At 61.7% G+C, this 13066-nt stretch overlaps 1 protein-coding gene across 1 annotated transcript; it reads right to left on the bottom strand.

Annotated features, from left to right (window-relative positions):
- Positions 1–811: 811 nt before the first annotated feature.
- PRODH (proline dehydrogenase 1) lies at positions 812–12798 on the bottom strand. Its single transcript, XM_069795446.1, has 14 exons — positions 12460–12798; positions 11849–12057; positions 6512–6546; positions 6028–6177; positions 5807–5871; positions 5353–5469; positions 5120–5199; positions 4762–4843; positions 4321–4413; positions 4067–4213; positions 3715–3890; positions 3531–3629; positions 3042–3130; positions 812–1847 (listed from the first exon to the last, which is right to left on the bottom strand). The coding sequence occupies exons 1-14, from the start codon at positions 12775–12777 to the stop codon at positions 1660–1662; spliced, it is 1848 nt and encodes a 615-aa protein (XP_069651547.1). The 5' UTR covers positions 12778–12798; the 3' UTR covers positions 812–1659.
- Between the last annotated feature and the right edge of the window lie 268 nt (positions 12799–13066).

Genomic DNA, 13066 nt, shown 5'->3' with positions numbered 1-13066 from the left:
CCAGCTCTGGGTCCGGCCGCACCAGCAGAGCCCAGGTCACAGAGCAGCAGTGTGCCCTGTGCCACCGCTGCAGCATTCTGCATGGGCTGGAGAAGCAGCCTGGTGCCAGGAGTGCATCTCCTCTCCTCCCCGAAATACCAGGAGCCTGGCTGCTGCCTGCACCAGCACGACTTTTAAATACCGGCAGCCCTGGCCCTGTGGTCCAGTCATGCTCTCTGCTCCTCCAGGTGTTTTTTTTTTAAGGCATGGGAGTCTCAGCTAGAGAAAAGGCAGTAGGTGAACATGTCTAGAAAGCCTAAGCTTCACCCCTTTGGCTTGGGGGTGGCTCACCAGCTGTGGAGGGACTGACCCAGGAAAAAAGGAGACACTGCCTTGGCTGCCGCACAGGGAAGGCCAGAGATGCTTGTGGTCCTGCAGAACCCAAAACAAGCCCAGGAAAAACTGCCCCTAATTTGAAGCAGTGAAAGCCTGCAGTGTGCATATCCCCCAAAAGCAGATCTCAGGGTGGGGAGAAGCTCTCCCACAGCTGCCATCCACCCTCTGCAGGTAGTAGGATGCTCCAGGGCTTCCAGCTCCCCCAAAGCTCATCACAGACAGCTCCACAGCTTCTTCATTCCCAGGCTTGGGGAAGTTTGGCCTCACTCGGTACAGCCCGTCTCTGGCTCCTTTCCCCAAGCCCTGGCCCCTGCTCAGGCCAAAGCATGCAGCTGGAGGGGGCTGAGAGCAGGCACTAACCCCCGCTTTGAGTCCGGGACAGCAAAGCACAGCCCATGGCCAGATGGCTGCCCAGTAACTCCAAGCGAGACAGGAGCAAGAACAGTTATGATTTAATCACCACCATTCTCTGCAAATCCAGTGTACAGCAGAGCCGAGCTGTGGTCCGGCTCCTGGTGCTTCCACAGCCCCTGCCCGCAGCACCGATCTGGTCCTTGACTGCAGGGACTGCAGGCAGGGCAGGAACAGTACAGGGATGAGGCTTGGCCAGCTCCCCTCACCCCTTCTGCCCCACTGGACATGTGCCTGAGGATGGACAACCCCAGGCAGCTTTGGCTTGGCTTAGCCTGGTGGGATGGGGGGAGAGCCTGGTCCTGCCCAGGACCTGCCCAGCTCTGGTCCATGCAAAGCTGGTAAGGAACCAGGTAGTGGCTGCCCTGGGACAGGCAGCAGGGATTCATCCTGCCCCTACCCAGTGACTCTTCACAGGTCACTGTGGCCTCTGCTCTGGCATCTGCCTCCGTGGAGCTGGAAGAGACCAAGCCCCGGCAGAGGCTGGAGGAGCTTGTTCCCAAGCCACCCAGCCTACCCTGGCACGAAGCGGGCAGCCAAATCTCCCTGTGCAATCCTGCGAGGGGAAAACCCCAGGACCACCGAGGCAGGGGAGCCCCAGCATCTCCCCTGAGACAGCCCGGGGCAAACACAGCCCAAGAGCCACTGGGGCGGCAGAGGGACATCCCTCGGGGCAGTGCCAGCTAGGGCAACCCTACAGTAGTGACCTCCAGAAGGTCTCTGTGGTTCCAACAGCAACAAGGACATGTCCCCTCCCAGGGCAAAGGGTGCTGAGGAGGGGGGGGAAAACTGCAGTAGAACTAGGATGGGGAACAGCAATAGTGGTTACAGATGAAGGCACAGGAGCCCCTGGGCTGGATGCCAGGGTTGGGGTTAGTGGTTGGGGCTGAAGAGGCTCCCTGTGAGGAGCCGCCTCTTGACCTCCCTCCAGAGAAGGTCCCGCTCCCGGTTCGCCCTCTGCATGAAGCCCCTGTTCTCCTGGGCCCTGCGGGACAGGTAGGGCAGCACCTCGTTCACCGGGCCATAGGGCACATACTTGTAGACAGGGAAGCCGGCCTGACCTGGAGGGAGAGAGGCTGGTCAGGAAAGTACCAAGAAAGCAAAAAAAAAAAAAACAACAATGGGGAGGAAAAAAAAAAAAAAGGAAAAAAGGGGGGGAATAAAAAGAGGGAAAAAAGAAGAAGAAAAAAAAAAGGGAAAAAAGCCTCTTTCACCTCCCAAGCTCTCCTGCGCCCCTCGGGCTGTGCCAATGGAGTGAGGGATGGTGGGCAGGAGGGTTGCAGCAGCCAGAGGCTGCGGTTGAGCACCAGGGAGGGGAAGCCTGGGAGCAGCCCCGGCCAGACGAGGCCGAGCCTGCCCAGGCAGGAGTGGCAGCACTTCCCTCCCCATCTCAGCACAGGGAGCTTGGGAACGCGCCGGGGGGAGCGGGCCGAGGTCACCAGGAGCCCTGGGAATGTCGGCAGCCAGGGCTGGGCCAATTCAAGAAGCATTCAACCAGAAACATCAAGTTAACACATTTTTCCAGCATGACCAGAGGAGGTTGCAGACAGGCAGCCAAACCCCGCTCGCGAGGGGAACTCCAGGACAGAGCAGCATCCGCGCTGGACAACTGCCCAGTCCGCCTCTGGCTGCTCTCCTGGCCCCTGGTCTCTGCTCCGGACACTGATGCGGGCAGGGAGATCAGTCCCTGACCTGAGCTGGGCTACCTGGACCTTTGTGTGCCCCTCTGTCCAGGCCCCAGAGAGCTCTCCTCCATTGCCTGGGCCAGCAGCAGAGGAGAGGACAAGGTCACGCAAGAGGCTGTTGCCACCCCGGTAGCGGAGAGCCCAGGACTTGGTGTGCACCTCCAGTGGAGCAGAGTGATGCTCCCAGACCAAGGAGGTACAAGAGGGGTTTGCTGGCTGCCAGCATCAGTCTCTGCCCCACCTAGGAGCACCCTGATCTCAGCTCATAGTCCAAAGCAGGAATCTCCCTGCCCAGCTGTCACAGTCTCATGGGGCCTCCAGGAGACAGATGTGATTCTCCATCTACATCCTCATCCACATCCTCCCCAAACCCCATGCAAGGGTCACAGCACTCCACACAGCTGGGGAAGAGGCAACAAGGCACTCTCCTCAGCCAGCCCTGCTCTCTGAGAGACCCGTAGCCTGGCTCCATCCATCCTTCAGACCCCACCACAGCTGCTCAGGGAGACCCCAGGGGTCAAGGTGGGGCAGGAGCACATCTACCAAGTCCCCCCTGCTCCCAGCACTCACCCAGGGGGAAGGTGATCTGGTCACACATGCCCAGCAGCTGCCCAAAGTATACCTTCTTCTCCGAGGGATGGATCCCAAGCTCCATCATCCTGCAAGCCAAGCGTTGGCATTAGGGAAGAGCGGAGACAGCGGAGTACACAGGGGCAGCATATCCTACCAGAGGAGCAGGGATCATCTCCCAGTACAAAAGCATGGCACTGACCACATCCCAGATGGATGCTGGGATGCGAGGACTTGAGGGATTTGTTTTTAAAACAGATTCTGGTTTGGGGAATGGGGCCAGCTCTGCAGCTGCTGTGGGCTCCCATGCTGTGTCCCAGCTCCGAGCCCCAGCTGAAGCCCTGAGCACCAGATGGGAGCTAGGATCCCACCAGGTGAGCAGAGAGGAGACCCGACAAGCCATAGCACATCTCACCGCAGCTCTGCTTGGCCCCCCCATCCCTCAAGCCCCCAGCCCCTGCCACTCCATGCTGCCTCCCCAGCACCCACCTGCGTAGGGTGAACTTCACTGTGTCCTCATTGTGAGATGCCACCATCACGTTGGCTTTCCGGTTGTGCTTGATCTCCTCCAGGATATAGTCCAGGCACCTGTAAGACAGTACGACGCTGCATGGTGAAGCCACTCAAGCCCACGACCCAGGGAGGGAGGAGCGTGGCTGGGGCTGTCCTCTACCTGTGGTACATCTCATTGGTCTTCTCGTAGGTGGGGTTGATGGGATCCTCATAGCCAATTTGGGCTGCCCTTTCCCGCTCCTGCTCCATGTAGGCGCCACGGACCAGCTTGGTGCCAAAGTGCCAGCCCTCCCGGCGTGACAGCTCCACATCCACTGTCACGTTGTCGTAAGCCTCCTGGGACCAGATGGAAGAGATGGCACAAGGTCATCGCACCAGTGCCACCTCTGCCCTGCGCCTTCAGGTACCCAGCCCCAGAGTTGTGCCACTGCATGGCCATGGCTTCAGGAGCCGAGGTCTCCATCCAGCTGCTCCAGCAGGTCCTTCCTGCCTAGCCTCTTGTCCAACCTCACCTTCAGGTAGCACTGGTAGGTGTTGAAGATGATCGCCCGATCCCTGTTGAAGCGGCGCTGCATCTCCAGGGTGAGGCGGCTGATGGCTGGCTGGAAGTAGCTCTGCTCTGCATCCACCATCAGCCTTACGCCCTTCTCCGTGGCTCTCTGGGGGTGAATAACACGCAAGTTGGGTTCATGGGGCCACCTGCTACATGTCTCCCCCTCTGTGGCAGCGCCCATGCCCAGCTCCCCCAGCCCCAGCATCCCCTTACCTTGGCAAGGACATCCATCCGCTGCAGCATCCGCTTCATCTGCAGATCCTCCTCCTCGGTGAAGCGCGAGAGCAGTGGCTCGAGCTGCCCAGTCTGAAACAAGAACAGCTTGTGGTACCCTGCCTGCCTGCCTGCGGCCAGCCCTGCCTGTGGGAGACAGAAGCACCCTCTGGAAGGGAGCCCATCCCCAAGGCTGCTGCCCACCCCAGCTCCCCCACTGGCCAGCACAGCATGCACAGGGTGCCCACCCTGCCAGCTTGGTGGCCGCACGCACTGAATCACAGCATGGCCAGGCTCTGGCAGCACAGATGCCAGCCAGCACTGCAGCCACCAGCAAGCTACCGGGCAGGGCTGGGGACAGCGGACCCACACATTGCTCCCCCAAACTCCCAGTGCCCTCCTGGTGGGGCTGCTCGGGGGGTGGCATAGATGGGTACCCACCTGCATGTTGGGGACAAGCAGCAGCTTGGAGAGTTTGGTGCGGCTGTCAATCAGGCTGTTCCAGTCCAGCAGGTCCACAGTGCTGGGAGCAGAGTGCCAGGTTCGTACTGGTGGTTTGCAGGGGCAGGGGGGGTCTCTACCAGCTCCCAGCCCCGACCACCAAGCAGGGTGCATGGCATGAGCCACCCTGACCTGTCTTGTCACCTCCACCCAAACCTTCTCTATGCTTGGTCGCTGTGCTGAGCCAGCGCTGGCCTTTGGAGACCTCCCCTTGCTGCTGCCCCACTGCCCCAGGAAGAGGGACAAGGTGCCCACGCATCCCCATCCCGCAGCACCCCCCAGGTCACAGGCAGCTTACCCACTCATGCCCAGGTTCTCGCCCGTGAACCAGTGCTGGCTCTCCGCCTTGGTCGCGATGCCGAGGTTGGCCAGGGCCTCCTGCCACCGAAAGGAGCATCAGTGCTAAGGGGCTACAGGGGTCTTACTGCTCCAGGCTCAGAGGCATCATGCGTCAGGGCTGCTCCGGGACCTCTACAGCCACCAGCTACCCCCAGCAGCACAACCTCCTCCCTCGGACATCACCCGCCTCACCTGCAGCTTCTCTGCCTCCAGCTTCATCTCCAGCGCTGCCCGCCCAGCCTGGCCCTGCTCTGCAGCCATTTGGTGGAAGAACCTCCGCCACTTCACCAGCACCTCCGAGAACTGCAGCTGTGGGGACAGAGCTTGAGGTGAGACGGAGCCTCCTGTCCTACCAGGGCTTTGCAAGATCATACCCAGCCTGAGGCCAGGGCCAAGCCTAACAGACACCCCCCCCCCCCATGTTGGGACCTTTAAACTTTTGAGCTCTTCATGCATCCCAAAAAGTTGAGGCAGGGTCTCCAGGGTGGTCTTGGGCACACAGGGGACAGCCTGTTGGTGCCCACTCCTCTCTGCCATCAGTAGAGATGCCACTGCAGCAAGCCTGGCACCCCAAAGCACCTGCCCCTGCAGATGCATTACCTGCAGCTCTGACCCCCCTCACCCTGGTCACAGCCCTTGCACTCACCAGGAACTGAGGTCTGCCCAGTGCTGTCAGCTTGATGGCCGAGAAGCCGTTCTCCGAGCTGCCACCTGGATGGAGCCACAAAGAGAGAGCTAGCCTGACAGGCAGGGTGCTCAGGCAGAAGGAAGGTGGTGGTCTCGAACACCTGAGATATGGTGGTGGGCTGCAGGGTCCCTGCAGTCCCCAAGCACAGTGGGGCTGCTCAGGACACGTGGAGCACTTACCTGAGGCATCGATACAGCGGAGGAAAGTCTCCATGTGCTGGTCACACTTGGCCTCGTCAGCATAGAAATATGTGCGGGCGCTGATGACCCCACCGCGGCGGTCTCCAAATCCCCGATGGGCTCGGTATTGCTTCTCCCTTTGTTCTGCTCCTGGGGTGGAAGAGGACGGAGATGGGCCATGCAGCCCTGCTGAGCTCCTACAAGATTCCCCAGGAGCTTCTGCCGTGGACATAGGGAAAGGGGCTCCGGCTTGGACCTCAGAAGAGCCTCCAAGGGCTGCAAGGCACCCTGCCTGCTCTGTTGCCCGAGCAGAGGCTGAACCTTTGCTGAGGAGCAGGGTTGCCCAAGAACAAAGATGTTCCTCATCCAGCTCATGATTTGAGTCTGTGGGAGCTGGGTCCTTCCCCCACAGCAGGCCTGCAGTGCCCGGATCATCTGGACCTTTAGACTATCTCCTGTCAGCAGGAGAGGCTGGGTCACTCACCTCCCATCTCCTTCTCGGCTGCAGAGGTGCAGGAGCTAAGAAGAGAAACAGGGAAGATAAGGGCCAGGTCAGCAACTCCCTGCAACCCCCCGCTGATGGCCAGGGCAGCTCTGAGGCTTCCCTGCTGCCAGCCTGGCACTGGACCCTGCTCTTCCCTCACCATCCCATCGCCAGTGGATCAAACGCTGCTCAGCATGAGCTCCACTGGCAGGTCAGATGCCCCAGACCCCCTCATGGAAGGCAATGGGGTTTCAACATCCAGGAAAGTGTTACCTGGAGGCCCTGAGGCAGCACAGGGGAGGATGCTGTTCCAGGGTCCAGAGCTGCTCTCAAACAGCCCACCCCACAGCAAGGACAAGGTCAGCCCTGGTGGGGCTGGGTGTTCCATCTCCAACCATGCCAGCCCATGGTCCTCACTGTGGTGGCACCAAGCCTCAACCCAACACCTTGCCACCTTGCAGGCACCAGCAGCCAGACCATGAAGCAAGGAGCTCCTGCAGACCCAGGGTGCATCAAGCCATAGGATGTCCTGCTGCAGCTCAGCTGCCCTGCGCTCCTCTGTGCCTTGGCATTAGCCAACAACTCACAAACAAACAAGGTCTCGGCTTCAACTCCAGCTGACCTTGGATGTAATTTCAAGCTCAAGCTCTTTGCCACAGGGATAACAGGGCTCTGACAGCCTGGGGGATTCTGGCCAAGTCACGAGATCCTCCTTGAGCTTGAGCAGCTAAGCCTTCTTGCTGACACCCTAAATCCAGCCTGCAGGACCCAGTGTCTCACCCAGGAACACTGCCAGCCCCTGCAGAGCAGCCCTGAGTGACAGCAGAGCCATGTCCTCCAGGAGGTCTCTGCCTTGGAGTCACCATCCCAAAACTGGCTGGGCCCAACAGTGGGGAAGCACACTGCGAGGCAAGCAGCAAAGTCACCCGTCCGGATCCAGCGGACTCGCACAAGAGAGCAGACAGGCACGTGGCATGGTCCCAGAACATGTTCTCCCACATGGAAACCCTGAGATAGGGATTAGGGGCTGCTGGAAGCATAAACAAGCGGAGACAAGCCCTTCCCTCCTGCTCCCTGGAGCCAGGAACAGCCCCGCATTGCCCAAAGTGCAGCAAAGCCTGGCGTGAACGGGGACAGGAGCAGCCAAAGCTCATGGGGAGCAGCAGGCACCATGTCTAGCAGGCTCCACTCTGTGATTTTGCTACCCTGAGGACAGGTCAAGAAGCTTTCTGCCCCTGAAAACAGAGGGTGGAAGAAAGGAAAGAGGAGACATCATACGCCCAGCGATGGGATACGGCAGCAAAGTCTGCAGTGGATGGAAGCTCCCCTCGGAGCAGGCAGTGTGGCACAGGAGAAGACTTCAGCTGGACACACTGCTGCGACTCTGAGGACATGTTGAGAGCGATGGGTCCTGTGGGCAGGTCGCAGCTGCAGCACAGTGGGACAGCTCTGAATCCCAAAGCACACCTTGCATCCCACATCTGAGATGCTGGGGACAAGCAGCAGGGAGCAAAGCCTTCTCTGACCTACTCAGGGTGAACGAACACAACTCAATTAGCAAACGGCACCCTTGAATTTGAAGTGTTTCGTGTTCCTGAAGACAAACACACCCTTTCCAGCAGCATTCCTGCTGCATGACTGCACTGAGCCCTTAGTCCCCGAGGGGGGCATTCAAAGCAGTGCCATGGTGCTCACTTTATTGTTCTGCATCAAGCAAAATAAAGGAAGCTGCTTCCAGCTGAAGAAATAGCTCCTCCTGGATATCATCTGCTTTCTTTGCAATATTAGTCTTGGCCAGCAAAGCCATTCCTACACCAACCAAGTGCCACTTAACCCAGCTTAGACACTGCCATCCCTTCTGCAAACTGAGAACAAGTCTCCCAGAGCAGGACACATCTCTAGGCACTGCCCAAACACTTCTGGCAGGCTGTAACCAGAAAGGAGCCACCTCCAAGGCACGCTCAGAACCTGGGAGCTCACACTTGCCCAAAGCATGCACAAGGCAGACCCTCCAAGTGCTGCAAAGCAGGTTATGAAGACCCGAAGCGGTCTGCTGGCTTGTAATCCAGCTGACAAAGCAGACTAGGGCTTTCAGGAAGTTTTTTTTATCAGTCTCAAATAAACTGTCTCAGGAGAAGCACAAAGGTCCCCCTGTCAGAAATAAGTAGGCAATAATCCATTTCGCCCTGGAGGTTACCAGGAAGGTGCCATGAGCGCAGCATATTTGCTTTGCTCGTCAGCAAATGGGTCTGGCAAAGCGGATGAGGGAACACCAGGAAGAAGTTCTCCCTGAATGACCACATGCAAGGAAAAACTCATGGTCACATGAAGCCCAGCCCAGAGCTATGGGTGATGCTTAAAACCCTGCAGGTAGGAATAAAGCAAAGCTCTTGGCAGAAGAGTCCTTCACCCCTGCCCCATGCAGGAGTTACCAGCACGCACCAGCCCAGGACCACCGCAGGACCTCCTTGCCCAGCTTCCAGCTAAACAGAAACCACCCTGTGATCTCAGGGACCTGTGGCACATGCAGGCAGAGCACTGGGCACAGGTGGCAGCAGCACTGGGAGCGGGAGGAGAAGGGGAGACAGTGGCTCTGGGAGGCAGATTGGCCAGGCTGGATTGTAGTCCCACGCTGGGGCAGGTATTAGGTGTCCACAGAAGAAAACTCTAGAGGAAGTAAAGTCCATGTACTGCATGGCAGAGCCATTCAGGGTTTCTGCCAGCACTGGGGGGCAGGATTGATCTTCCCCATGTCAGCACAAGCCCAACCCATCTCCTGGCTTGGGATGCCCATGGGTCAGCATTGGTTCCAAGGCTGCAAAGGGACCACAACAACCTCCACTATGGGGCGGGGGGGGGAGCTCCTTGTTTCACTCCTTGGGGAACAGAAGCCCCTGCCCAGCCGCAGTGCTGCCTCTCCACACACCCCCCAGGGCTGCACCCATCCCAAAGGCCACAGCCCACGGGCTGCCCCGGGAGCAGAGCAGCACCCAGGCTCTGCTGCCCGCAGGACACCTTTCTCCAAGCTGTGTCACCATGACCTGGCAGCAGCCTTCAGCACGTGGCCAAGGACTCCTGGGACAAGCTGGCAGAGCTCTGGATGCCAGCCCAGGCAGGGCAGGGCAGGTATGAGCCTGCAGCAGGCAGGATAAGCTGGTGCCTGCCTGCATTGCATTGCTGTTCCCTGCCAGAAAGCCCATGACAAGGAGCGACCAGGGCCCATTGCTGGGGAAGAAAGGGCATTTCCCTGCTGTGATCTCCAGCTTGCTCCAGAAGAGCAGGCTGCACTGGTAAGCCCAGCACGACTCTGCCTGCAGGACTGGGGAAAACAACAGCAGATGGCACCAGGAGGCCAAAAAACCCACTGGCTGCATCTGGTTTGTACCTCTGCTTCCCAGCTGGCAGCAGGGTAAAGCCCCCAAGTGCTCACAGGAGGGAAGGACACAGCTCCAGAGTCCAGCAGCCACGAGCCCTGGACCACTCACCCCCTCTTGACTACACGCAGCCCAGCTCAGCACCATTCCTGGCAGAAGCACTGGTAATTTGGGGGTTTGCCCCTGAACAGGGCCAAGGAGGACCCAGAGCGATGCTTGGCCTGGGCCAGGGTCCAGCACAGCTCTTCTAATGCCACCCACACCTCCCCTGGGCTTTGTACCCGCTCTGTGACATCCCTGGGTGACCTCCAGGATGGGATTTACACCCCCCCCCCCCATATGTTGGAGCAAATCCCTCTGGGGCTGGGGCAGGGTGGCATTGAGGAACGGGGTCCAGCATGTGGCTTTGCTGAGCTTTCTGGAGTGGGAATGACCCATGCAGCACAGGCAGAGCTCATCTAGCAAGGGGTCCCACACACACAACTCCCAAATCTGCTTGGCGGGGGGGGGGGGAGGGGGGGCATGTGTGACAGACAACGACACACCAGCACAGGCCGGACAGCTCACAAACCAGCATTCGCCCCCGCCATGAGCAGGCAGGATGCAGGTGCAGGCAGACCCTGCCTGCAAAAGCCCTCTCGGTGGTCAACCACAGGAAAGCACCTGGCACAGGCACAGCCAGACCAAGGAGGGCAGCAATGCCAGCCCGGCACCACCAGTACTGCCAGCTCAGCCCCACAGGGATGCTGAGTAGCATGCCTGGACCATGACTGCGTGCCCGGGGAAGAAACCAGCAGCTCCTGAAAACACTGCTGCTCTGTGCCTTCAAAACAGCCACCCCTGCCACGGGCTGCAGCAGGGTATTTTGAAGCTTTTATATAAAAAACAAAGTTTGCAGCTCAATCTGCAAGGGCAGATCCCCCCCATGCAGCTCCCACCCCAGCTGTCTGTGGACAGGCAGGACCTTCATGCTGATGGGGATTTCTAGCAGCAACGGCTGAGGGGCAAGCCGGGGTCCCTGATAAGCAGCGCCTCAGTGGGGAGCAGAGATAAGGCTCCCTGTGGCAGCTGGGAGGAGTCCAGGAGCAGCACCTGCATCGCCACACTGACCTGAAACCCCACTTGCAAATGACCCCAAAAAGCCGTTTCCGCTGGATTTCCAACACCGTTTTACAAGTGTGTGGCAGCTGGACCGTGTCCCCGGCTGCGAACAGGGACACGGGGCTGTTGCAGCCTTGCCCGGGGGAGCTCTGCATCCTCAGCCTGCACCCTTTGGCAGGGCCACCCTTATCCCGGGTGGGCGGGGGGGACACCACCCACCCCGGTAACCGTGGGGTGCCAGCCAGCGTCCCATTGATTGGGTGAGTGGAGCCACCCGAAACTGGAGCCCAAATAGTGGAAAGTTACCGGTGGCTTTGGGCCGGTGCCTGCCCTTGGCCACGGGCCGGAGGCAGGGAAGGCTGCCCGGCATGGGGGGCGGGGGGCGGTGCGAGAAGGGGTATGACAGGACAGACACCATCCCGGCTTGAGGGGGGTGGAAATGGTGGGGGGCAGCACCCCAGCGTGTGTATGGTGGGGGATAGAGGGGGCAAGGATCCTGGGGGGGGCAGCATCGCGGTGTAGGGGACAAGGGAGACTTGGGGGGGCGGCAGGCGGCAGCACCCCGGTGTGTGCAGGGGGGTGGAGGGGGGCAGGACCTCGGTGGGGGAGGAATGGGGGGGGGCAGCACCCCGGTACGTGCAGAGGGATGGAGGGGGGGAACGGGGACTCGCAGCGGGAGGCGGGGCTGTGACGCACAACAACGCCGGCTCCGCAGCCAATGGGAGCGGGGGGATGGGCGGGCGCAGCCAATAGCAGAGCGGCCAAGTCCCGCGCCCGGCCACCCCCTGCCCGCGCCCTCCCGCCGCCGCGTTCCCCCCCCCGCCGCCGCCGCCGCCCCGGCCCCGCCGGTCCCCGCACTCACTCCAGCTCCTTGCGTTCGGCCTCCTCGGCGCTCAGGTCCTCCTCCACGCTGTAATCCAGCACGGCGCCCACGCCGAAGGCCTGGTTCCGCCGGATGAGCGGTTTGATGGCCTCCTGGTCCTCCCCGGCCACGAACTGCCCGTAGAAGGTCATCTTCATCAGCCGCTCGAACAGCGCCTGCCCCAGCACCCGCTGGCATACCTGCAGCAGCTGCGGGAGAACGGCAACTCAGCGCTCCGCCGGCCGGCACCCCTCCGGAGCGGGCAGCCCGCCCCAACCCCCCGGTCCAGAACCGGCAGCCCCTCACCCGCCGGGGACCTCCCCCCCACCCCGGTCCAGAACCGGCAGCCCCTCACCCGCCGGGGACCTCCCCCCCACCCCGGTCCAGAACCGGCAGCCCCTCACCCGCCGGGCATTTCCCCCCCCACCGGAGCGGCAGCCCCCCCCAACCCCCCGGTCCAGAACCGGCAGCCCCTCACCCGCCGGGGACCTCCCCCCCCACCCCGGTCCAGGACCTGCAACCCCCCGAGCGGGCAACCCCCCCCAGGTCCCCCGCCACCCCACCCCGGAGCGGGACTTCCCCCCCCCCCCCGCCCGGGACCGGCCACCCACCTCCCGGTTGTGCTCCACCAGCGGCCCGACAGCGCACAGCCCCAGCACCACCAGCCCGCGCAGCAGCTCGGCGCTGCTCTTGCTGCGGAACGCTTCCCGTGGGTCCCCGAAATCCACGGCGGGCGGCGGTTCCCGTTCCGCACCCCGCGGAGGAGGAGGCGGCGGCGGCACCACCGGCCGGCCCCCCCCGCTGTCCGCCGCCGGTAGCGGAGCGGCCCCGCGGCGGGAGGCAGCGGCGGCGGCCGCGGAGCGTGGGCGGCGGGGGACGCCCAGGCGGGCGGCGGAGCAGAGCGCCCGGGCCGCGCTCGGTGGAGCCATGGGCACGGCGAGGCCGCCCGCCCCGCGCCGCCGCCTTAAATACCGCCCGTCCGGTACCGCCCCGCGGGGCTCCCCGCCGACACGGCCGCGCCCGCTGGGGCTGCGGGGCTGCCGCTCCGCCCCGGGACCGGCACCGGGACCACCCTGCCCGACACCCTCCTCTCCACAGCCCTCTGCCTTCCCCGTTCCCATCCGCACCCCGGGGGCGCATCCCTTCCGAGGACGCCCAGGGAGGGCATAGAGTGGGCAGGGGTGGCCTGCGGGGAGCCCCATCCCCTTGGAGCAGCGC

The sequence above is a fragment of the Haliaeetus albicilla genome, chromosome 10, assembly GCF_947461875.1.
Source record: "Haliaeetus albicilla chromosome 10, bHalAlb1.1, whole genome shotgun sequence".
NCBI classification, from domain to species: domain Eukaryota; kingdom Metazoa; phylum Chordata; class Aves; order Accipitriformes; family Accipitridae; genus Haliaeetus; species Haliaeetus albicilla.
This window is presented reverse-complemented; position numbering and strand designations above follow the sequence as displayed.

Excerpts from the sequence above, each read along its gene's own strand:
- PRODH (XM_069795446.1), bottom strand. The coding sequence starts at position 12,777 with ATGGCTCCACCGAGCGCGGCCCGGGCGCTCTGCTCCGCCGCCCGCCTG. Across the intron at positions 6,178-6,511 it reads AGCCGAGAAGGAGATGGGAG|GAGCAGAACAAAGGGAGAAG; the intron begins GTGAGTGACCCA and ends CTTCCACCCCAG. Across the intron at positions 4,844-5,119 it reads GAGAACCTGGGCATGAGTGG|CACTGTGGACCTGCTGGACT; the intron begins GTAAGCTGCCTG and ends CTCTGCTCCCAG.